Source organism: Camarhynchus parvulus, chromosome 1 (assembly GCF_901933205.1).
Source record: "Camarhynchus parvulus chromosome 1, STF_HiC, whole genome shotgun sequence".
Taxonomy (NCBI): Eukaryota; Metazoa; Chordata; class Aves; order Passeriformes; family Thraupidae; genus Camarhynchus; species Camarhynchus parvulus.
In genome coordinates this window covers 88,030,020-88,055,632 of record NC_044571.1, presented here as the reverse complement: position 1 = coordinate 88,055,632, position 25,613 = coordinate 88,030,020, and the positions used below count along the sequence as shown (strand labels likewise).

At 47.4% G+C, this 25,613-nt stretch overlaps 1 protein-coding gene across 1 annotated transcript; it reads left to right on the top strand.

The window, feature by feature from the left end:
- The first annotated feature begins 710 nt into the window (after positions 1 to 710).
- On the top strand, positions 711 to 19,890 carry EPHA1 (EPH receptor A1). Its single transcript, XM_030971295.1, has 16 exons — positions 711 to 981; positions 2,632 to 3,022; positions 7,778 to 7,933; positions 8,843 to 9,175; positions 10,374 to 10,498; positions 10,601 to 10,760; positions 13,248 to 13,344; positions 14,118 to 14,173; positions 14,446 to 14,568; positions 14,672 to 14,857; positions 15,304 to 15,365; positions 15,752 to 15,961; positions 16,544 to 16,693; positions 17,340 to 17,533; positions 17,851 to 18,006; positions 18,866 to 19,890. Exons 1-16 carry the CDS (start codon positions 724 to 726, stop codon positions 18,942 to 18,944), a joined length of 2,736 nt encoding a protein of 911 aa, XP_030827155.1. The 5' UTR covers positions 711 to 723; the 3' UTR covers positions 18,945 to 19,890.
- Positions 19,891 to 25,613: the final 5,723 nt, after the last annotated feature.

The following is a 25,613-nucleotide window of genomic DNA, read 5'->3' as shown; positions in this document are numbered from 1 at the left end:
ATTAGATTAATGCAAATAGTATTCGTAAGGTCATATAACCAGCTAGGCCCGTGTCCTCCTCTCGCCATTATTTGCCTGGGGAAGATGCAGAACCTTAATGCAATATGAAGTCAGGAAAATCAACTGAGTTTTAATAGTTAAATTAGGTTTTGCAAAATATCCCACTTAAAGAAGCGTGAACTCCAAGTTAATGAGTGCTTGCTCTAGAACAGTCTTTCTGTAATTTACCTTCCCATTATGCCAGGCCACCTTTTCTCTTACTCCCAAATGCTGTGCATTATTTCCAGGGGCAGACAATAGTCCTGGTCTGGTAGGTCCTACTGTACACCCTGCATGTAAACTGTGGCAGAGAGAAGTGGCAAATACATGGGAGTAGTGGGTCTTTTTCTCAATCTCCAAGATACGCAGTGCATGAAAGAAGTAAATTGGAACCAAGGTAGGATGAATGGGATGTAAAAAGGTCTGTGTAAGTCAGATCCTAATTGCAGGATCCTCTTTGTTCCCTATGTACAGAGTTTAGGCAGCCAAGGGGCTCTAGACCAGATGCAGCTCTTGCAGAGTGCAAGAGACTTTTTAGCTGGTGAGGCTTTGAGCCCCGAACCCAGTGTAAGAACTGATTTTTAGGCAAGATTTTGTCATATTTGAAGTGAAACTCATTTCCCACACCTGTCTAACAGTATGTGTTTTCTTCTGCCCTGGGAGCAGTGGAGTGAAGTGCAGCAGATGATAAATGGTACCCCAATCTACATGTACCAGGACTGCAGTGTGCTTTCCGAGGGTGACACCGATCACTGGCTTCGCACCAACTGGATTTATCGGGGTGAGGCAGCCTCACGCGTTTATGTGGAGCTAAAGTTTACTGTGAGGGACTGCAAGAGCTTCAAAGGTGAAGTGGTGACCTGCAAAGAGACTTTCAATCTCTATTACATGGAGTCTGAACAAGATGTTGGGATCCAGTTTCGCCGCCCACTGTTCACCAAGGTCTGTATTGCTGGGGGTGAAGACTGAGTCATATCTTTCAGCTTAAACTTGTCATATCTTTCAGCTTAAGCTAGGTGTGTCTTGCTGGCTGGGACAGGCCAGGAGAACCAGCATGTGGGGAAGGGCATGGATAGTAAGTGTTGTCCTTAGAGTAAACTTTACCCCCGGTGCCCTCTGTGATGCTCAGAGCAGTCTTTGCCACAGGAGGCATAGGAGGTTTCAAATGAGATCAGACCTGTGTTCTGCATAACCTCTTATTTAACCAGACACCATGTAGGTAAGGACTCTAAAGGGTTGTGACAGGGCTGGATGGTTACATCAATTTTTAGAAATAGTGAAGCAGAGACCAAAGGAATTTTGCTTGCTTTAGGGAATAAAACAAGATTAGACCAAGCAGAGAACAGAATCCAGTTCAGGTCTCAGTGGTCCTGCTTATTTACTCTGATTGCCATGAGGTATAGGGTCTTGTTTCATCACTGGAGGTGATGGCTTGCTACAGTGAGGTTCTCCCTGGTGTGAAGGTATTTAGCACTGCTGTATTTTACCTGCTGTTTTCCTCAATCTTGCGCTCTCTTGCCATGGAAACACTGGAATTGCAGAATAGAGAACCTCTGCTTTTTTTCCAGAGGAAATTCTCTAAGCCAATTCTGTTCTAATAGAAGCCACAGACCTGAATTATTTGACTGCCTTTTCCTTTGCAGTTTAAATGGGATGTGATGGAAACAAAGAGTAGTAAAGGCCACCACAGGCAGAGAACTCTGGTAACTGATTCCCCTCCCTCCCCAGTGCTCCTCCACCTCCCCTGCAGCCTACAACATGAATTGGTGCAATACCTCCACAACTCCTAAACATGCCTTATGATCCCTGCCAAATGCAGCTGCTCTACAGAGCCTTTCATCTCCAATCCAACTACAAGGAGTGGGTGGTGTTGTACAATGGGAAGGGGCCTGCGGAGGAGAGGATCAGTTATCAGGCTCTCCCACCAAGAAGAAAGGCCACCCCACCTGCAGTCCAGCTCTTCCATGTCACAGGGTGTCACAGAGGCCTTTCCCATTTGCTCAAGCATGGAAAATATCCTCACTCACTCATTCACTCTTACCCTTTGCTTGCAGAGGCAGTGGGAATGCAAAAGTATGGGAGCATTTTTCACTCAAGTACCTACAGTGCTGAAATATGTTGAGTGCTGCACAAGGAGCACCTTACAGTAGATTATCTGAACTGCAGCAACTACAGCCTAAAAACAAGTGGCTGTAATTCCCTGGTTGGTTTCAAAGCACAGCTCTTGAGTGGTGTCGTGGACTTACTGCATGCAACTTGCAACAAAGAAAATTATGACAGGAAAGGGGCAGTTCCTGAAGGCCTCTGAAATCAGAGACTCAGAAGACAGGGTACTGTAGAAGACCAGTGAATGACTACAAAGCAGCTGAAGGAGATGATGGATGGAAAGTACAGAGGCAGGAAAATATGCCCACCCCATTTTTAACACATCTTCCAAGTACAAAGAAAGCATGCAGTGCAGTGGCATTAGAAGTAGTTGACTAGACAGCCCCTAAAAGGCCTTAGTATAAAAAAGGCCTGAGAGGAATGGGTATCTCAGCTGCTGTGGCCTGTTCAGATGGTAAAACTGTTGTCTTTCTCTTTTTCACGTAGCTCAACACTGTGGCAGCAGATCGGAGTTTCACAAGCAGAGACATCGAGTCAGGGGCCATGCAGCTGAACACAGAAGTGTGCCCCATTGGGAAGCTCTCTCGCCGGGGCTTCTACCTGGCTTTCCAGAACTCTGGGGCTTGTGTAGCCATGGTGTCTGTCCGAGTGTATTACAAGACTTGCCCAGAAGCGGTGCGGGGCCTGGCCCGCTTCCCAGAGACGCTGGCAGGGTCAGAGGGGCTGACAGAAGTGCCTGGGGTCTGCGTGGAGGACGCAGCTGAAGAAGTGGGCTCTCCCCCCAGGATGCACTGCAGCACTGACGGGGAGTGGCTGGTACCAGTGGGCCAATGCCTTTGTGCTGTGGGCTTTGAGGAAGTCGATGGGAGCTGCGTAGGTGAGTATGCAGACACTAGCTGTAGGCCATGGGAGAGGTTCCAGAGAGCTAGAGATCAGAGTATCTGTAAGCACTAACTCTCCTGTGGGATCAGGAGAGTTAGTGTGGTCTACCTCTCTCTTGCCTACCCTCTGTATCTTACATCTTTCCTTCTCCTTTCCTTCTCCTTAGCTTCTCTTTCTCAGTTGTGATTTTTATCCTCATGTGTCAGGTGTAAGACCTGCACACACCTCTCCACTCCCTCTTGGGCTTCATCCAGGACCTCTCAGGTCTGGAGCTAGTTTCTGCGAGCTGTAACTATGTGATTGACACTGACTCACTCAACAACTGGTTCTCAACCCTTGAACAGCAGCCTTGTTCTCTCAGGGCAGATGGGTCAGACACACAGAGCAGGGTATTAGTCCCGTGACTAGAAAGCTGAGAGGCAGAGGGGACAGGTCTCTCCTCCGTCCCTCGTTCTTCTTGGACTGGGATGGCTCTTCTGCCATGGGAAACCCTGTAAAGCATATTGCACAATAATGTGGTGCCTGCTCTTCTGAAGAAGAGCAATTAGCAAGCAAAAGAGTCACCAGGGTGCTGGAGTCACAGCAAGCAAGGGTTGTTGGAGTAAGAAGTGCTGGGCTCTCCCTTGGCTGCAGAGGAGACAAGATTCAGCTTCTTAAGGCAACTTAGTTTGACATGTGTGTTGTTTTGGCGGATATGTATTACTGCAGAGAGAGAGGTAAAAGACAGCAGATCTCTGCTCTTGTTGCCAAAGCTGTGTGGCACAAGGCTAAGGCCATAGGGATCCACACAGCGCTCTCAGATTCAGCAGGTGCCCCGTGTCTCTGCTTTGCTCTGCTACAGGGAGCTGCTGTCTCTATGATTCCCGACTGCTTGCTGCTCGTTTTGCTTGGGGAGCTGGAGAAGGTTGAAGCACAAGATCCTTGGCCTCCTCCAGCAATCCCCTCTCCTCGCACAGCCCAGCCAGTTTTTCCACTTAGGTGCTACAGAGCTCTCCCCGCCCTCCTGAGAGCACTCCTCTGGGAAGGGGCAGGGAAGCTGTCATGTCTGGACAAGCCTCGACTGCTATCGCAGCACAGGTTCATTCTACATCTGTGCTTTCATCCCACTCCGCCCAAGTACAGCTGCAGCCAGAACTATGTTTTGCAGGATTAGAAGGGACTGGGGAGGTCTCCCAGGAGAGGAAGGGAAGAGGGGAGAACCTAGCAGGAGTAGGGAGGGGTACTTCACAACCAGAATAGTGTCTTATTGGAGCATCGGGGGAGAAGGTGAATGCAGGGGGTGATATCTTAGGATCTGCTCCCTCAGCAGAAAAGACCAGAATGTGTAATGGACTGGGAGTAATCCAGTTCAGGATAAAGACTGAAATCACAGCTTTTATTTTGTCCTCAGAACGGAGGAGGACTTTTTCAGACATGTAAGGTGTGACAGGATGGAAGACCTGGCAGTGTCATTCTGATTCTGAGTTTTGCCTGGAGTAGGGAGCAAAAAAAAGGGGAAAGCTACACCTTTGCCTTTTAATAGGAAAAAGAACCTGAACTCTGTTACAGGAGACAACAGAAAGCCAGAGGATCAGGTCCTTACCTAGTTCCCTCAATCTCTCAGTGAATTCCCTGCTGTATAAAGCTCTGCTGGGCGCAGAATGGCTCAGCCACCTCACAGTCCCAGAAAAGCTGTGCCTGCCCCAGAGCATTCAGACTTTGCTGCCCATAAACGCAGAGCTCGTGATTAACTTCCTCAACTGTGTAATTTGCTGTGCCCCGGCCTGTGCTCCGGCTCCTTGCTGGGCTCTGCAGGGCGGCAGGTGAGCCGAGCTCCCCTGCACCCCGCTCTGGTGCCTGCAGCCTTCCCGGCCTGGCTGGCAGCTCACGAGGGGCACCTGCAGGAATAAGGAACGAAGGAATAAGGAATGAAGGAAGCGCCCCAGCCATCCTCTCTGCCCTCTGGTGCTTGGTGAACAGGCCCTTTCCCAGACTCGTTTTTCCCATCGTGCCGCCCGGAGCGGGTGCCCAAGGCCCGGGCAAACCGGGGGCCAGCGGGGCTGGGCGAGGGCCGAGGCTGCTGGCTGTCCGCCCGCCTCCCCCGCCCCCGGGCCGGCCGCGGGCAGCCGCCCCTCCACCTCCGCACCCCCGGGGCCAGCTGGGGGAGCCGGGAGCACCGGCAGGCCCCTCCGCACCGCCGGCCCCAGCGCCGGAGCGCCGGGCCGGGGCCGCTCCGCACCGCCCTGGGGCGGGGCCGCGGGCGCTCCGCGGGCCGCTCCCGCCCCCTGCCGGCCGCCGCCGCCTGCTCGTGTCGCCGCTGCTGCCCTCGCCTCCTGAATGTGTCCCTTCGAGCTGAGTACCCCGGTGTGCCCGCTGCTGCCCTCGCCTCCTGAATGTGTCCCTTCGAGCTGAGTACCCCGGTGTGCCCGCTGCTGCCCTCGCCTCCTGAATGTGTCCCTTCGAGCTGAGTACCCCGTGCAGCTCCCGCCCTGTGGCCTCACTGCCAGGCTGTGGGCTCCCTGAAAGGCACCTCCTGCTTGGAGGGGCTCGGCACCCCGGTGGCACAGCAGGTGTGGGCGGTGGGCTGGAGTGGCGCTCAGAGCTGGAGGAACAGAGGCGCTCCTGGGGTCGGAGTTACTTGTTCTGGAGCACAAGTCGAATGAGGAGTGGCTGGAGGAGCTGGGGATGTTGAGCACGGAGGCTCAGGGGACACCTTATCCCTCTCTACAAACACCTGAAAGGAGGGTGTAGCCAGGCGGGGATCAGTCTCCTCCCAGGCAAGTAGTGACAGGACAAGAGGACATAGTCTTTAGCTGGTTTAGGTTGGACATCAGGAAGAATTTCTTCACAGAAGGGGTGATTAGACATTGTAATGGGATACCCATGGAGGTGGTGGATTCACCATCCCCAGAGTTGTTTAAGAAAAGATTGAGTGTGGCACTTAGTGCTATAGTCTAGTTGACATGGTAGTGTTCAGTCACAGCTTGGACTCGATGATCTCAGAGATCTTTTCCAGCCTAATTGATTCCATGATTCTTGCAAAGGTTCCCAACCCCAAATTTCTATAATTTACTTGCAGACGGTCTCAGCCTGGTAAGAGTGTATGTGTATTTTGTCATATCTGTGGCAGGTAGTATTATACAGGCAACATCAGAACCTCTGTGTTACACAAGAATGTGGTAGCCATGCGCTTCCTTTGTTTTTCATGTCAAAGCTCTCCTGGCCCAAACTGATCCAATATCAGGGACTCTCAAATCTTATGCAGGAACAAAGTGGCTGGAGGCCTCAAAACTTTCATCTTCAGTCCAGCATGTAGAAGTGCTCTCAGTTGTGAGCAGCCTGAAGATCAAAGTAACTTTTACTGCCTGTTTCTCAAAGGGATGATTTGATCTGGAGTATAAATGGAATCTCTTTGGGCTGTGACAATCAATACTTGAGCCTTGTAATTATTTTCAATGGCCTTTGCTATCATTAAACACATAGTTGCATGATTGTATCTCAGAATGATAGATTTTCCTGAGTGGTTCTGTCATTTCCCGGAATCAGAAGGTGCTGGTTTCTCCTACTTGTGATTATTTCTTTTTTCTGGGCTCTTCGAGCATCCCTTCTGCAGATTAATGATGAGTAGTCTTGTTTGGCCTCTGTTAGTGGAAAGTTTTCAAGGTCCCTCAGGTGTTCATCTTTGTCACATAGTCGGAATGGCTGCGTTGGTTTTTTTTTGTAAGCCATTTATGTGAAGTTCCTGAGCAGATGGTTTTCTCCATTGGGATCTCCTGAGGATTACACAGGATGTTGTTGCTTTTATAGCGCAATATAAAAAGGGTCATTCCCTCAATGCGCGTGTTAAATGCAAAGTGGTAGCTCTGGCAGGAAATTAGTGTATGCACTTCTCAACCATCTGATTAGCAATAGGTTGGTTGTTTCTTTACCTACTAGAACTTTTGATTCATTTAGCACAGGCTGGCAAACCAATAAATTCACAGGTTGTCTTACGTTCTGTCACTGATTTTCTTCTCCCTGCTACAAAACTGTAGAGGTGAAGCATTGACCTTGAGACAGCTGGTAAGCTGACCAGTGCTTCTGTGCATTGAACTAATAGCAACACAGCAAAACCACGTGATCAGATGTTATACTGAGAGAGTGTGGCTCCTCCTTTTTGTAGGACTGGACGTAGAAAATATGTGACACCTATTCTCTTGCAGTCTGTGTTGGCTCCATAGCCAGTTCCACTTGATGCTGTGAGGTGAACTGATAGCTTCCTAGATATTCCCCAGGGCCCTGCTAGGTGATGCTCTGGTACAACACTTGAAATCAGCAAAGATGCTTCTGCCAAAAAGCCTACTGGCTACCTCGTATGGAATCAGCAAGAAGACTCTGAGGAGCACAAGGATTTGTAGCTACTATTTATGGTTCTTATTTATGGTATGGAAAGCTTGAAGGACAAGGTGGGGACCTCTCTGAGTTTATTTACATTGGAAGAAGTTTCTGAGGTTGACTAGATTCTGTATTCATACAGTCTCTGTGAGGAATTAGATCCTCCTGCTTCAATCTGCAAGTCCTGTCATAATACTGATGCTACCTTGAATTGCATCTTCTCTCTGTCTGCTCTGACATGATTGATCTAGGTGACTGCCAGATGTCCAGGTGTTCCTTCCAACCTAAATATTTCTGTGAACTAAAAAAATGGAGGCAGATAAAGGAGTGTTCAAGAAGCTTTGTTGATCTGGGTTTATTGATTATGTTATGTTGGCTTATGTTTGTCCTTCCACAGCCTGCCAGCGAGGGTTCTACCGCCACTCCCTGGATGCTAAACGCTGCCTGAAGTGTCCCCCAAACAGCTTGTCCAACGAGTCAGGGGCCACGTCTTGTCCCTGCAATGCAGGCTTCTACCGAGCTCCTTCGGAGGGCCAGAACATTGCTTGTACCCGTGAGTTGCACACAGAAAGAAAGAACAATATCCAAACAGCCTGGGGGATGAACTTACTGAGAGCATCACCACAGAGAGGAACTTGGGGGTACTGCTGGGTGAAAGATTGGGCATGAGCTGGCAGCATGAGCTTGCAGCCCAGAAAGCGAAGTGTATCTTGGACTGCACCAAAAGCATGTGGCCAGCAGGGCGAGGGAGGGGATTCTCTTCCTCCACTCTGCTCTTGAGAGACCTCGTCTGGAGGGCTACGTCCAGGTCTGGGGCACAAGAAAGACTGGGACCTATTGGGTCAGGTCCGGAGGAGGGCCCTAAAAATGATTGTAGGGATGGAACACCTCTCTTATGAGGAAAGGTTGAGAGAGTTGGGGTTGTTCAGCCTGAGAAGAGAAAGCTTTGGGGAGATCATCTTGTGGCCTTTCAATACTTAGTGAGGCCTGCAAGAAAGATGAAGAAAGGGTTTTTATACCGAGACCTGTAGTGAAAGAGGGTAAACTGAGGTTTTAAACTGAAAGAGGGTAGATTTAGATGAGACACATGGAAGAAATTTTTTATGAAGAGGGTGATGAGACACTGGAACAGGTTGTGGGTGCTCTATCCCTGGAAGAGTTCATGGCCAGGTTGGATGGGGCTTGGAGGAGCCTGATCTAGTGAAAGGTGTCCCTGCCTATGGTGGGAGGGTCGGAACTAGAAGGTCTTTAAGGTCTCATCCAACCCAAACCATTCTGTGATTCCATGAACAATGATATGGGGGAGAAAACAAAAGGTTGGAAAATGGGGATGAGAGATCAGAGAGGGAGAGGCTGGGGTGGAGAGAGGGCCCCATTTGAAATGCATCTGCAGATGGGAAGCTGTCGCAGAACTTTGGGCACCAACAGCTGGATCTAACACTTCCTTCTGTGCTCCCTGTAGGCCCACCCTCGGCTCCCCGCAATGTCAGCTTCTCCCTCCTCGGCACCCAGCTGAGTCTGTGGTGGCAGCCGCCCAGTGACCACGGCGGGAGGAAGGACCTGACTTACACAGTCTTCTGCCAGCGCTGCCATTTCCTGTCCTGTGAGCCCTGTGAGGCTGCCGTGGTGTTCTCCCCCAGTGCCTCTGGTCTCACGAAACCTGCAGTGGACGTGGATGGCCTAGAAGCTTACACCAATTACACATTCACTGTGGAATCCCATAATGGTGTCTCAGGAATGGGACCTGCTCCACAGAGAACTGCTCCAGCTGTCTGGGTCTCAGTTGGACATGCAGGTTAGCAGAAACAGAGAGAATTTCTTCCCGTTCATCATGAAAAGGAAGAGGAATCTCTGTGAATATTTAAGCTTTCTCCATCTTCTCCTTCTGCCTGACACATGTGTTGGTATGGTATGATAAGGGTTCTAAAGTACCTCTGCCTCTGACATGTAAAGTCCTTTAGTCATATTCCTTGCAAATCAGTGTAGCAGTAATCGTTATCCATCAAGAGCTATGAATCCACCAAGAACCTAACAGAGGTGAGGAAGATGAAGCCCTCCCTATCACACAGCCTAAGTATTATTACCTGTGTGACAGGAAGAATGAGGGCTGTGTCATGAAATATTTCCTGTGACTCAGATATTGCAAAACACCAAACACAACAGAAACCCTGGTGTAACTGGAAAATAAAAGGTTTTGAAAGCATGGAGGGATGAGGATGTTAAATCTTGACACATTTCTGTAGGCTAGCTTCAATCTGGCTAGTTTGGCTGTCCTGTAAATACTTTCCAGAGCACCATGAAATGTGATTATAGAAATGTGACATCACAGCGCTCAACAGACCTTGATGCATTCCCTGGGTTCTAATTTAGTAACAAAATATTACTTTTCTTCCTGATGCTATGCGGGGGCAGCACAACTCTGAGCTAGAAAAGCAGAGCTACTTTTGGCTTGCCTCATCACTTCCTGATGATGATGAAGGACAAGGAGAGAACCAGGCTTAACTCCTCAGTCCTTGCAGACTCTTGAAAATTATCTTTTTATTCATGAACAGCATGCATTTGCAGTCAGCTGAGAGATTTTGAGCATTGAGTTTCACTGTACCCTTATGCAATGCAGCTGCATTCATAAATCATTACGTAGGAGAGCTGTGCTACTGCTGCTGTAGGAGCATAAAATCCTAACTTTTTTTATTTCAAATTGGACATTTTCAGTGCAGTCCTGGAATAAATGTAATTTCTTGGAAGATGGATTTTGTTTTGAGGGCCAAACACAGTTATGCTTCCACTGTTTGGGCAGAAGCACACTATTCACAGAAAGCAATTAATTACAACCAGAGACCTCCTTTCCCTTTCACCACACAGGAGAAAAATGACAGTGGCAATGAGACTCAGTTCCAATTGCATGGTATGACCAGAGCTTCTGGTAGAGAGAGGACATAGTTTGCATTTTTTTTGTATTTCTCCCTCATGTTCTCTATTCTCTCCCACTGCAGCTCCAGTGACAGTATCACAGTTTATTCTGACACAGAGAGATGACAGCAGTCTTTCTGTTTCTTGGCTTGCCCCGCGGCAACGCAGCCGGACCTCAGTGGAGTATGAGGTCATGTTCTTTGAGAAGGTAAGGCCTGCCTGATTTGCTCTTCCCCCTTTCACCCAAAGGGCTGGAAGTGTCCTCTTGCTCAGCATGCATTTGTTACTTGATCCTGTTTGGTTCCTGCAGGGGGAGGAGGCACGTTACACGGTGAAGCACCTTCTTGAGCCAAATGTCACTCTGCGAGACCTGCAGCCAGACACAGCCTACCTGCTCCGTGTGAGATCCATCACACCCCTGGGGCCTGGGCCCTACTCCCCAGAGCAGGAATTTCGCACCCTTCCACCAGGTAAAGGGCAAGCACTGGTATCTCATCTGGGAGAAACTCACTTCCCCATCAGATGGTATATTCTCACGGTACATGGTTCTCCTTTTGTGTTCTGCTGGCTGTAAGGCAAGACACCACTGTCCTGAGTTCCTTGTCACCACAGCTAAGCATGTTGCTTTGTAAAGACAAAAGACATTTTTCTTGCTTCCTTGTCATCTTACAAAATTTGCTTGCACTTTCCTGTTTAGACATGATCAGTCTCAGTTTATTGTGTTGTACTGGCACAATACTTAACCAGATCTACATTTAGTTCTTGAAAGGCATTTTAATTTTGGCTAATGTTTCTGAGTTTGAGTGCTGGTAAAATAATTACCATATGCCTCCTTTTGTGTGCCAGTTACTAGTGAGAATGAGAACTCAGAGGACCTCAGCACTATTTTTTCCAGCTTTGTCACTTCCACTGTATGTAGTCCAGCTCCTGAGTCTCTGCCCAAAGAGATGGCATGTGCCACTGATAAAAGTTCTTCACCTAAGTACAATGTGTAGAAGGCCAAGCTGTCAGGGCCACAGGAAGACCTTTCTCCTGTGTCAAAGAACATCCTATATAGGCCTGACACCCAACCACCTCTTTCCCTGGGTCACCCAGAAGGTTCCCCTTAATCTAAAGTTTTCTGTAATGGAAATTGCTCTCTCTTCATTTCACAGACTCCTACTGACCCTATGGATAACTTTAGAAATACATGTATTGAAGTGCTGCGTTTGAAAGACTAATTTTATTGTAATGAAATAAGGACATGAGGAAGAAAGCTAAGGCATACTTTAATGTAACAAAATAGTTAAATTAACAGTGTAAAAGCTGATAAGGAGTTGGGATACCATTACTGGAATGTAAAGGTTGGACCCTTTTTGGCACCAGGGGCTTTTGGTAAAATCTTCATGAAGTCACAGTGACAAATGATGATAACACAAATGATGTTTAACTAATTAAATAATGTACTACACAGGCCCTGTGAAAAAGATGTAAATTATCATGCAAGATTGTTTTGATTAAGAAAGCATAAGTTAGAAAATACTTTCATCAATATTATGCTTTATTTCAAATGAAAGTTGATCACCTTATCATGTCAAGACAAAGGTATTTTGAATATGAAAGGGATAAAAAAGAAGTGCCAGCAAGGTTTCATTTGATGAGAATTCTTGTTTGATAATACATTTTTAGCTATTACAGTCTAGGAATATTAGTGTAGCAGGATTTGCAAGAAGTGGCAATTTTGTATTTAAATCTGAATTTGATAATTTAGATGCCTTACATTCCTGCAGAAGTCCTGTGTATCTAAATGCTTCTCCATTTTATTAATAAAGATATTATTTCACCTTCCAAATCTTAGCTTTTTGATTTTAACAAAACAAGGACATTAGCTCTGTCTCTTGATTTCTGCTTAAGTAAGCTGATGATTTTTAATAATTTTAGTGGGATGAGTCAGAGGAAGAATAACTAGTGTTAATTAGGCTTTATGGATGCTGGCCATTCGACTCGATGTTAGGAAACACTTCCCCACACAGATCTGTGTATCATTTGTTCCTTGCTTTAAAATTTTCTAATATATTAAAAAAAATTTATTTGACGATTTTCTTTCTTCTGGATGTTTTCCTAAATCTCTTTTGGGAAAATATTTAAAATATGTATATTCTCACTACTTCTCCATTAATGCATTTAAGTTCTTAATTTTGGTGGGTTTTTTTTAATTATGAGAAATAAGTTTTAAAAGACCAGCAGAGGCAATATAGCATTTTCTCTGATGAATTCAAATGTACTTTGTGGAAATGCCTAGCTTTGGCTTGAGAACCTAAATAGAAGGAGACAGCCTGTGTTATGTGAACACTCTCTCAAAGCTATCCAATCACAGAATGAAACCACCTGACGCTCAGTTTTGAGAAAATATGAATATGATAGACTGCAAGTTTGTAAGTCAGTACTTGTTTCAGGAGTCCTAAGCAGTGAGGGGCTTTTGTTAGGGTAATTAGGCAAGGGAGGACCAGCCCCAGATATTGATGGGAGGGGAGCGTATAATTAATTTCATAAACAAGAAGAGAGCCACTTTAGACTGTTGGGGAAAATCATGTCTTTGCTTTGCTGTAGTTTAAATCAGCTACTGAGCTGGAAGAAGGTCCTTATCTGAAAGGATTGTTGGAGAGGAGTGGGGGTGAAGGAACATCTGTTGTTCACTTTTGAAAGTGTCATGGAATTTAAGTTGGAAATCAGACACAGGGATAAATTACTCAACTGGAAGACCAAGATTGTAGATAAGAGTCAACCAGATAACCACCAGAAGGTACTCCATGCACATGAATAACAGTGTGACAGGACTCCCATCTGGTGGCTCTGCTGCCTGGAAGACAAGGGGCTGTAACTTGCCTAATGCCATTAGCTGGTAGAAGCTGGGTGGTATGTTGCAGACAAATGCATTGTGGTCTTTTAAGTGATATGGCCTCTCTTTGTTTCTGCAGACACTGGAGCTCTGTCTGGTGGAGTCATAGTCTCTATTATCTTTGGAGTTCTCCTATTTATTGGTCTAATTGTGGGATTTCTCATGTTTCGGCAAAAGTAAGTATTGAATTTTGGTGTTGAAAAAGGTACAGATGTAGGAATGGCTGAGCTATGGGAGCTTGAGAAAGGGAGGCCCGGATTTCTCACAGGATATTGTATAGGTAGAGGTTTGTTAGAGAAAAAAAACACCAGCATGCTGCAGCAAGATGGAAAGGGTCTCAGTAAATAATTTAGATTAGTAGGATTGGAGGGATTGATATTGTAAGATAATGTTTGCTGTTGGGAACAGAGGAATATGTCATGATTTCTCAGTTTTGTTATAGTCCAGCAGTATCATATTGTTATCATAGCAGAGGAATAAAAACATTGTTATGGTACAATCATTTCTATAGCTGCTGACCAGTTGAGTGATAATCCATGTACTCAATAATTTCAAACCATTTTCCATATATCATTACTGTTGGGGTCCTCTACCCATATAGAGAATTCTTCTTTCCTCCTCAATGTCTGTAAGGCTGCTCTTGCTTGGTTTTAAGAAGATCAGATATACTACTGAAAGCATACAGAAAATATGAAATAAACAGAAATTCATCTGTAACTCAGCACAAAACTCCCTCTATGAAAACAAAACTCTGTTTCTAAATGTTAATGAAGCATCACATTTTATTGGCAGCTGTACTGTTCCAAGTAGGTGCAGTGTCTGGTCCCACTTTGCTCTGTGCTACCCTGAATCTGATCCTAACCAGCTAGGGCAGACACCTTGGAAGTCTTGCTTTTCCCTTTGCTATTTGCTGACCATTTTATATTCATTACTCTTTTTGATGTTCCAGGAGGGCTCGTCGGAGACACGCACGGCCGGAATACAGTACTTCGGGCTTTGAGCGAGGTGAGGTTCAAAGGGGTAATAAAACCAGGGGGAAGCCTAGAATGTTTTGGAAGGAATGAAAAGAAACACTAGTTTGAAACCAGACACTGGCATGGCCTTTCTGATGTAATGTGCCTCTTCCTACAACAGTTACAATCTTCAACCTAGGTTTGGTAGATTTTTTTACTGCCATTGTCAGAAGCCCATGGATTCACTTCTCTCTTTGTATGCTTTAAAAAGGTTGTCCAAAGAGGTGACAGATTAATTTGCTCGTTTGTTTTCCTTTACCACAGAGAAGGTCTGGTTGAAGCCCTATGTAGACCTGCAACCATATGATGACCCCAGCAGAGGCGTGCTGGAATTCACGAAGGAACTGGATGTCTCTTGCGTCACTATGGAGAATGTGATTGGAGAGGGTGAGTTACTTACCGCTCTCCCTGTCTTTCAGTTTCCCCACACTGTTGTTTTGCTGTCTATCTTTGAGTTCATCTGTGACATTTTGCCTCTGGTTGTCTTCAGGGGAGTTTGGGGAGGTCTATCGTGGGTCCCTGCGCCTCCCAGGGAAAGAACGTATTGTGGTTGCCATCAAGACTCTGAAGTCAACATACTCAGACTCTCAGTGGTGGAACTTTCTGCGGGAAGCAACGATTATGGGGCAGTTCAATCACCCGAACATTGTGCGCCTGGAGGGAGTCATCACCAAAAGTAAGTAAGAGTGTGTGGGAGAGAGTCCTGGAATGAGAGCAGAAACTGGCACATTTCTCAGGCCTTAGAGAATTTGCTGTCAGAGAGGCTGTTCTGGGAGAAGACAGGCATTGTCATGTCAGAGAATGAGGAAAGGAGGAGAGGTATGCATTTCCAACAGAGTCCTGCGGCAGTGTTAGGAGAGGGAGAGAGGGAGAGTCCTTTCAGGGCCAGTGAGTAGATGAGAAGTCTGGATAGGGAGGGATGGTGCAGGGTCATATGTGCAATACAAGGAGGAGTACAAGATCATTGGGAGATGTGTAAGGAGAAGGGCAGCCAGCTGTTCCAGTGGAGTGGGGTGTTAGCTGGGGTTAGACATGGTTCTCTGTGTTGGGGAATATGAAGAGCATTGAAGCAATTGATGAGTAGAATTTGAAAATGGCTGAAACCCTCTTGTCTTCCTCAAGGGAGGCCAATGATGATCATCACTGAATATATGGAAAATGGAGCACTGGATACCTTCCTCCGGGTGAGAAAGTCCAATCTGTAATAGGCTTGTGTACTGCCAGAACTTGCACTTGACCTGGATTTAGGGCCCTAAAATAAGACTAGAAGTAAGATCCAGACATCCACTTACTTTCTGCTTACTGACATTTCCAATGTGCAGCAGAACCTTAATGCCATCCAGTTTGTTCAGTGATGAGACTGGTGTCTTTGGTAATTGAAATGCAACTGCTTAATGATAACTGGAGACCATCACCAGTCCCTTAGTGAGAGCCTGTTGGGGCCTTTGGGCTGCAGCATTGCCTTTTTGCTTGTTCACCACTGCCCACTTTTGTATGTTGATAACGCCAGTGACTAGAAACCAAGCGGATCGATGTCACTTCTCTCACATGTTCTTCTTCTTCCACGCAGGAGAATGAGGAAAAATTTAGCCCTGTGCAGCTTGTGAGCATGCTGCAGGGAATAGCCTCTGGCATGACCTACCTTTCAGAACACAATTACGTGCACCGGGATCTGGCTGCTCGCAACATCCTGGTAACACGCAGTCTCCAGTGCAAGGTGTCTGACTTTGGTCTCTCTCGAATTTTGGAGAATGATGCAGAGGGAACCTATGAAACCAAGGTAATGCAAACCCAATCTTTCAACCTTGTAAATTTACTGTAAGCTCTGAGGAAAATCTGTAGTAAAATTGCAAGTTGTGGTGTGGATGGTTCAGAAGGTGTTGCTTTTGTCTCTGGAGTCCAGGTTTATTTTGTTTGCTAAGAAATTCAGAGGGACTGTGGTGTTAAAATGAGAAGCGAAATAAGAGGTCTGATCTCTTTGACTCAGTTACTAAATCTAGCTTTGAAGATAGCCTTGCTGTGATCAGAGTTTTGGACTAGAGTCATCTCCATGTCTCTTTCAATGAAAGTTCCAGTAATTCTAATGCGTGGTGTCCTTCAAAGCAGGGCTGTGACTGGTGTCAGGCTCTTACTCCCACAGCAGAAATTTTGTGTAGCATTCAACTGAACAGAGGGCTTAAACTCTTATACTTTCAAAGAATATTTCTCTCCTTTTGAGAAATTTCCCTGGGGTGGTTACATGTCACTTCAAATGAAGTGGGCTCAATCTCTTAACCATTTTGTAAGGTCCTTGCATGAAAACACTGGAGAAATAAAACTCAATTATATATGCTGGATACACTATGTTTCTGCTGTTTTACAGGGTGGTAAGATTCCTATCCGATGGACAGCCCCAGAGGCCATTGCTCATCGCATTTTCACCTCAGCCAGCGATGTCTGGAGCTTTGGAATCGTCATGTGGGAGGTGCTGTCATTTGGTGACAAGCCATATGGGCACATGACCAATCAAGAGGTAACAGACATTGAGTTCAAGAGCTGATTTAAAAGATAAACGAGGCATGTGGGGAAAACGCTTGTAGAGCTACCTCAGCCTGCAGTCTTGAACACATAACTACTATGTTTCCCTCCCTGCTTAAAATCAGTGCAACCAAGTCAAGGGCAATAAGTATTGAGGTGTCAACAGCAAGAAGCCAAATTAAAGCGTGTTTAAATCAGCCATGGCATTTGGATCTGGGGACACTTTCTATTGGTTTTGTTTTGTCCTTCCTCTGGCTCTGGTGCATTATATCTGGTCTTATTCTAGGCTCAGCACATGCTGTTAAAATTATTCCTCAGAGCCTGGTTCCCCTTCTCTCACTGTGCCAGGACCATTTGGTCCTCACTTTTCCTCACTTCTCATGAACATGTCCTGAGTGGCAAATGGGAGCTAAACTAGTAAAGGACTGAAAACACATGCATATGCCACTTAAATTTTTGGTGTCCTTAAAGTGTTTTGATCCTATGCCGGGCTGCCCAAACCCTGTGTCATATGCGTGTAATCTACACCAGCCCCTCCCTGGCTGCACATTGTGAAGTGGAGAATGGCTGCTCCCAGAGGTCTCTGGCTCCTCTTCTGCACTCTCTGCTCTTGGCCAGATTTCTCTGTGTCCTCTGTGCAGGTGATGAAAAGCTTAGAGGATGGGTACCGGCTCCCCCCGCCTGTGGATTGCCCATCTATCCTCTACGAACTCATGAAGAGTTGCTGGTCACACGATCGGATGAGGCGGCCTCATTTTCAGGAAATCCGGGCACAGCTGCAACATTTCATCTCAAGTCCCCAGCTCCTCCGGCCCGTTGCAGACTTTGATCCCAGGTAAGCAAGCTGTCACCAGAGGAGGAGGGGTTAACTGGGACACTTCACCTCCCTGTCCCCAGCAGGAGGAGAGGCAGTGAGAGCCATGCAGACTGGAAAGATGCACCTTGAGTGCTCCGTGTGCAGAAGACAGTGGTCATCTCTGTCTCCTGGTGACAGAGGGCAGAGCCATTGGCCTGCTCTGACCTCACTGTGCAGAGAGCAGATTAGCTGGCTCAGCCCTGGTGGGGGGTGCTTGCTCCCCCTTTGGTTACTGTCTCGCAGCACTGTCCATTTCAGGGGGTTGCCTGGCTAACAAAGGGTTTCTGTGTCCCTAGGGTAACGCTGCGTCTCCCCAGCTGCAGTGGATCTGATGGGATCCCCTACCGGTCCATCCCTGAGTGGCTGGAATCCATTCGCATGAAGCGCTACATCTCCAACTTCCGCACGGCCGGCCTGGACACCATGGAGTCCATTCTGGAGCTCACTGCTGAGTAAGTGCACGCCAGGCTCCCACAGGGCACCTCAGGCTGCCTACAAGTTGCTGTGCTTAACCCTGTGCGATCTCAACAGGCACTCATATTTACTTGGAAGGCTTCTCTCCTTCACTCTCTGTGCAGTTAAATGGAAGTGGACTGGCTTCTTGACCTAAAGGGAAGAATCAGCCCAGAACTGGGAGCAGCCCAAACTGAGACAAATTCCCCAGTTATCCATGTCCATGCTTGAGGCTCTTCAGGGGTCTTCAGCTGCTCTGAACTCACGTGAGACACAAACAGCAAAGGGAAAGAATAGATGGCAAACAGATCTCTAACTTGACCATCTCCCCACTCTCACAGGACTTTGTAGGATAACTTCCTTGCCACAAACTCCATACAGACTAGTGATATCCCCCCCACTCCATCAGCCAGGCACTGTTGTGTCATAGAGCAAGTCTTTCTGGGCTCCTCAGAAGGACTCAGAACACAGCTGTGTTATTTTGTCAGGGATGTTCAGCCAACTCCAACCAGGGCAGTTACATGAAACAAATGAGCAGGCACAGACCTGCTGAATGGTTGAGACATGGCCCCTATCACAAAGCTGATGTAATCACAAGTCCTGATTTACTGGGAGCACAGGCCTAGCCACGAGGTAGAAGAGGTCAGTTGACTGGGTGGGCAGAGATAGTCAGGGGATGGCAGGAATATCTAGAAGTTTCTTCCCTCTAGAGAAAAGGTAGGTGCACTAGGAGGCACTGAGGAAAAGGAAGCTTTCCGAACTAATGCATGATAACTGTTTCTGCCCTTACCCAACCCTTGTCCCTAAGGAACAAGAATAGCAATTCATTTTTTTCCTTTCTTTTCCCATTTCCTTCAGGGACTTGAAACAGATGGGAGTGTCACTTCCAGGCCACCAGAAGAGGATCTTGTGCAGCATCCAAGGCTTTAAGGAGTGATCAGTCGATGCATTCTAAAGCTTGAAAAATGCCCATCCTTACCAGATATCACTTGGAATCATTCCTATGGCAATTGGTTCCAAATGAGTGACTGGACAAGCAAAGCAAAACAACCAGAACTGCAAAAGCTCGTGAGGCAGCACCACCTGCTCTCATTTCTGTTCCCCCTTGCTTTAGCTCTACAGCAGCCATCAGTATGTTTCAGAGCACTGGTCTTAGAAAATATTCTGTTTTCTGCAGTCCACTTTGTGCAGGACTAAGTAGGCCCTGCAGTCCTCATACTGGAGTTTCAGACCCTCAGTATATCACATGGAATACAAAATGGGTGGAGGGTGGTGGATAGTGTTTTAAGATTGGAGATGAGGGCTCAAGATAGACTGGGACATTCAGGGAGCAGGCACAAGAATACAGACAGGTAGAGACAGGGCTCATGCACTCCTTGGCATACATTCCTTCTCACTTCAGCACCCTTCTGTCTTTCTTATTTTGCATCAGGAACAAGCTACTCAGTCTTCACAAGGCTGCTGGTAAGGCATATATTTTTTAATGCAGCTGTTCTTGCCTGAACACCACCCTGTGGTGTACTTTTTTCTTTGGAGGAGAAACTGGGAGTAGAAGCACACCCTGCTGTAACTTGTGTGACCACATCACCTCAGCATGTTGCTGTTTTGCACATGCACACTTCAGTGGGGAGATTTACATCTCTCCAAACTGCTTAATACCTTTTCTTATGCCGTGGACAGAAAACCCTATACATATCCATTTTTCTCTGCCCCTTTTTAAAAGAGACACTAGTCTTGTTTGGCTGAAATAGGGTATTTGTAACAGAAAAATGTGTAGGTGGTCTGTCTTACTCCTTCTCTGTGGAGGAAATGTTATTATTTATCAGATCTCAAGACAGTTATAGTCTGTAAATAATATTTTGTAAATAAACCTGTGGCAGAGCAGGGTGTGTTGGAATTCTTTGGCTTATTTCAAATGTGATTGAGACCTTTAGCATACATATCATGAGTCCCAGCAGGGTCCTTACATACATCTTCAGTTGTTTCAGCCAATGGTCTTTGTTCATTTAACTGCAGATTTAACATGGAAGTGCAATTGCATTAGGATTAAAGGATACTTTTGCAGCTGATCACTTCAGATTTTTTTTTCAACCCATTTACAGGCATATCTATCTAACATCTGAGTCCATTATTTTACAGATCCTGTGATATTCCTAAATCATAAGTATTAGCAACTACTGCTGTGTTTGATGAAATACATGTGAGTAGTACTTCTTTCTCCTGCAGACTAGACTGTCCAGGAGAAAGTCTAAGGAACGTCAGTGAGAATTTTTCTTTCTCCCACTCGGGAAGAGTAGCTACCTCAAGATTTATTTTTCAAGTCTAGGTTGGTGAAGGTGAGTGCTACACATTCAGCAATGTGCCTTGCTAGAGATAACAGTGTTTCCATAACTGTATAACGCTCTAAATTCTTAAGGCTATAAATTAACACTGCTGCTTCTGGGAAGGCCTTCCTTAACCACAGATGACAGGAGGGCTGAGAAGCAGAGATCCAAAGAACTGCAACCTGGTGCAAGAAAGCTGGTTTCTATTCAACACAGACCATGGCTACTCAAGTCACTGTGACTATAGCAAGAGAGAGAGCTGAAAAGCAAAGCTCTGAGTTTTTCGTGTATCAGTCTTAGCAATAGATGTCTTTAACATGAAGTACAGGTAGCCAGTAAAGTTGCTACCTGGCAGATACCCAGGCTAGCAGATAAACCCTGATGAGGCTGACAGAAGATTATGAGCTTGTGTCACGCACATGTAAACTTTGGCTTGTCACTGCAGGTGATAGGGAAGTGGGAGTGGTTGATCCATCAGATATTGTGCTGCCATACAAAGACACCTTAACAGAGGGAAGAAATGAGAAGAGAGGAGATTCAGGAAGTTGAACCAAGGGAAAGGCAGAGCCTCGCGACTGGGGAGAAATAGTCTCAGGCACCAGTGCAATCCGAGGACTGAAAGGCAACTTTGGAAGAAAGGACATGCTGGTCATTGTGAACAGCAATTTGCACCTGAGCCCTTTAGCAAAGCAAGACAACAGTACCTGGGCTGCATTTCAACTAATGCATCACCAGTAACTGGAAGGAGGCAATTATTCCTCTTTATTTAAGCATTGGTCAGACACCTGAAGTGATGTGTCCAATTTTGGGGTTCCCAGTACAAAAAAAGGATATAAACTTAATGAAGCTAGTCCAGTGAAAAGCTACTGTGGTGTTGAATGGATTAGAGCATCTGACAAACAGGGAAAGGCTGAGAGAGCTGGAAGCTGTTCAGCCTCAAGAGAAGAATGTTTGGGTGGCTTTTATCATTGTGTATAAATACCTGATGGGAGTAAAAAAGGAGCCAGACATTCCTCAGTGGTATCCAGTGAAAGAAGCAGCTGTGAGAACACACCAAAATGCAGTACATTCTTTTTGAAGGTGAGAAAAACTTTCAGTGAGAGTTGTTAACACTGGAACAGATTATCCAGATCTCATCCTTTAAGGTATTAAAAAGCAACCTGCTGTGGTTGACCCTGCTCTGAGCAGGGAGGTCCCTTCCAACTTCAAGTGTTAGGAGCTGCTGAATCAGCTGGCCAGGTAGTGAAAAGGCTGTTCAGTTCCATGTCCTCAGGGTACAGCCAGTAGCAAGCCTGAGCATGTATTCCCAATAGGCACTCATGCACAGAAAATCCCCGAGTCTATAATGGGTGCACGTCTATAAATGCGCACACTGTACATGACTGGCCGGAGGCAGAGAGCACAGCAGACATGCAAGCACAGCACAAACAGCCTAATCCTCTTCCCGGCTCTGGCTGATCAGGATGAACCTGTTAGAGGGAAACACATACAAGTACACAATGGATCCCTCTAGTGCCCAAGACCAGACATCCTGCAGCTAGCTCCAAGCCCTGGAGCCTGAGCTGCTCTCCTCAGTTGCTGGCACCAGGATATGCAAATCCTCAAGAACTGCAGCTCTGCTGCAGTGCTGGGCAAGCAGACATGCACACACACACACCCTGGAGCCCTCCAGGAGTTAGCCTCAGACATTGGGAGACCAAGGAGTCCTGGAGCCAGCTGCTGGGTAGAGCCAGTGTCCTCACACTCAGATGCAAACTCTACTCTTTTAGCTGGTCTCCAGACCCAGAAGTGGCTCCTGAGAGCTTGAGCAGCTCACTCCCACACGTTTTCGCAGCATTTAGCCAGCCATGCCATGTCCTGGCTCTCAAATCTCCTACCTTACTCACTAGCTACTCTGACTTGATTTTATTGCCGGTAACACAAGGACATACACACCCACACAAGATACATGCACTCAGGTCTGTCCGGTCGCTGGCATTCAGATCCATTTGCACTGAATAGATCCCATACAGAGAACAACAAAAATGCTACTATGAAGGCAGGACAGATTGCACTGATGACACACAGGGCATGGCCAGACAAGTGTACTGCGTACGTGCAGCCACCTCCTTCTGTGCCTTCTTCCTGTCAGTTTTTCCCCATGGCACTTCCCATCCTTGATCACTCCTGTTTCCTGCCTTTGATCCCCCCTTACACATCCCATGCCCCTCAGAGGGGAAACTTCCCTTTAACCCACAATGTAATCCCATCCCATTGACTCCACTGGATAGGTCTCCTACCCAGACACCAAGGCTATGGTCCTCTGATAGTTTTGGGAGGAGCAGAATTAGTGCTTCTCTACCCCAGCATTGTTCTTCCCTGCACTCCTTGGTGTTTGTGGGCACAAGCGGTCCCACAAACACGGTCTAGAAATAGACTCTCACAACAATGCCTACAAACTAGCAACAACTACAGTAAGAAAAATAAATAGATGATTTATTCTCTACTCATTCTATAGAAAACATCAAGACATTTACTGGATCAATTTACAAGGAGTCATTAAAGATTTTCCCCAAATTGGCAAGAGATCAAGAGTAGGTTTCAGGTCTCTGACATGTAGAAACATTAGTGCTTACCACAAAGAGAAGCTTCACCTGCAGTGACCGTCACAGTACCATGCTTAGAACCATAAACATCAAGCACAAACACTTTCTGAGAGGCAATAGTTAGGGACAAAGCAAAAAAAGTGCACTTTTATTACAATCCATTTTCATCTCACTGGAATACCCACCTCTGAGCGATACGTAAAGCAGACTACAATATTGTTGTACTGAACTGCAGTCTTGCACTGTTTTAAACGAGAGCTACTCTTCAGGCACAGAAAAATAGAAGTCTGGAAAGGAGACCAAGAGGTGGAGAGAGAAAGGCCACATTCAGACTCCTGCTCTCTGGAGGCTGGGTGGAATAGCCTTATATACATTTGGCAATGTGGGCTTAGGGGCAACCACAGGTGCAAACTTCTTCTGTGGGTTGTAGAAGGAAGGGGTAGAAATGTTGATGCTGACTGTGGATGTCATGCGGGTCCCTGGGGCACCTGGGGAGGCCATCTTCTCAGCACCTAGCAGGAGAGAAGAGGGAGGAAACCTGCATGAAGTCATCCTTGGGCCAGAGTGGAAATTAACGGAGAAGAGTATGTGAAACAAAGGGATAGAGGAATTTAACTCAGGCCAGAGGCTGAGGCGCCTGAGCAGTGCACTTACAACACCAGCACAGGAGAAAGGAAGAACAGAAACTGCAGACAGCTCGAATGAGCCATCACACTTCACCATTTCAACTCAGGATAGCATTAACCACAAATGGGTTCTTGCAACAGAGAAAATCCAGATTTCCACTGCACTGCAGCCCTGCACCCGTGGTGACCCGAAGGAGGGCGATCCCCCGCACCCCAAAGGATGCCCCTAGAAGGGGAATCAGCATTTCCTCTCCCCCTTTACCCGATAACGCCAGGATTCTCTCGAGCTCAGCCTGTGACAGCGGCAGCAATGCCCCCTCTCCCCCAGCAGCCCGCACCTTTACCTCCAGGCCCCTCCATGCCGCCGGAGCCGCACGGCCGGGCGGGAGAGGCTCTCCCGGGGCTGGGCGATGCCAGCCTGCGTCTCCTGCCTGCCCCGGCCGGGCTCCGCCGCCCGCTCCGCTCCGCCCCCGCCAGGAAGCGCTCCCCGGATGCCGCCGCCCCCGCCCGCCCGCCGGGCCGAGCCCCGGGCCCAGCGAGCGCAGGATGCCCGGCCGGGCCGGCTGTGCGGGGCACGGGGCTGTCCTGAGGAAAGGCGCATCCTGAGGACTGCCCCGGTCCTGCGATCCAGGCCAGCAAGCTCACCCGTGCTAGAAGCCTCCAGGCAGCCAGACGCTTTGTTGTAAAGCCTGGCATGCCCACAGCCCTCCTAACACCCAGCACAATAGGGCTGCCGTCAGCACAGGGGCTCCGTGCCAGCTTTTCGCGTTGGCATGTCCGAATCAGTGCCCCTCCGCGCTGCCAGCCTCTGCCACGGACAATAACAGCTGCTGCCACAGACAGCCCTGGTGCCACAAACATCCGCCCAGCCCCGATAACCCCTGGCTGCTGCTAAGAACTGCCTGCCCCATTCTAAGCGCTCCCACGGCTCAGTGCAGTGTGCCACAATACAGCAGCAACCTGTCCCAGCCTTCCCCGGGTCATAAGCATGTGGCAACACAGACAAACAAAGTCCATGCTGCTGAACTTTTCCTTCCCTTTGTGCGGTGCTGATAAGATGCATACACTTGGACAACTCTTCTGGGAGTTTCAAAAGGAGAATGAGGCCACAACAATAAGCAGGAGCCAAAAAGCTGTGCTGAGCATTCCCCCTGGATTCAGAATTGGAAAGGGCCAAGGCAGAAGAGTAACTAGCAAGGTCTGTCCTCATTCCTCCAAACTTCTAGGGGTCATCAGACTTGCCAGTCAGAAGGGACTGACCAACTCCCTCCATTCTGCAGTTCCCACCAAGCTTCAGAAGTTGTTAAAAACACCCCCAGCCTTTCTTTAGAGACTTTTGCCTCATTCTCCATTATTTCACTAGGGTGTAATGAACCACTTGGCAGTAGTTCTACCAGATTTGACAGGATTGTGGGCAGAAAACTACAGTGACAATGTCACTTCTAATCACGGGGTTAGTCAACACACAGTCTGGAGACATTGGCTGCTCCACAAAAAACCCACTGGTTTTGCAACCAGCAGCTGCCATCTCCCTGAACCCAAAGCAGCCCATTTCCCTGTACGCAGTGTCGCACTTAGGGCACTTGCTGCTCAGGGCTGTCTCCACCCAGCAGCTGCCCCTGCTCATCCTCACTGCTGGTTATCAGTCCACCCACACATAGACCCAACCGGCTGAGAAAGCCTGGCCTTGCAAAGAGTCACCCCCTCCAGCCCCGGGGTGCTGCCAAAGCCATCTAAGCCTTAGCAGAAACACAGAGCTCACACAGGTCCTGTGGCGCAGTTTGTGAGAGCTGTGGGAGAGGGAGTGTCACGCCAACAGAACTAATCTCAAATCTTTCTCATCCTCACATTTACCCCGAGGGGAGAGATTTTTCTACCTGCTCTAACAGCATTTAGGATGACTCAAGTGGAGCTATGAAGAAAGATGCCCCCAAAGGCCACAGTCAGGATACCTACGTTGACTCATACACTGCTTCTTTCTGACAGCAGGAAGAAGCAGGAGGACAGAACCAAGGGACACCTCCTTTAGCAAGAGGGTCAATTCCCAGGTCTCATGGTGGGTCTCCCACCT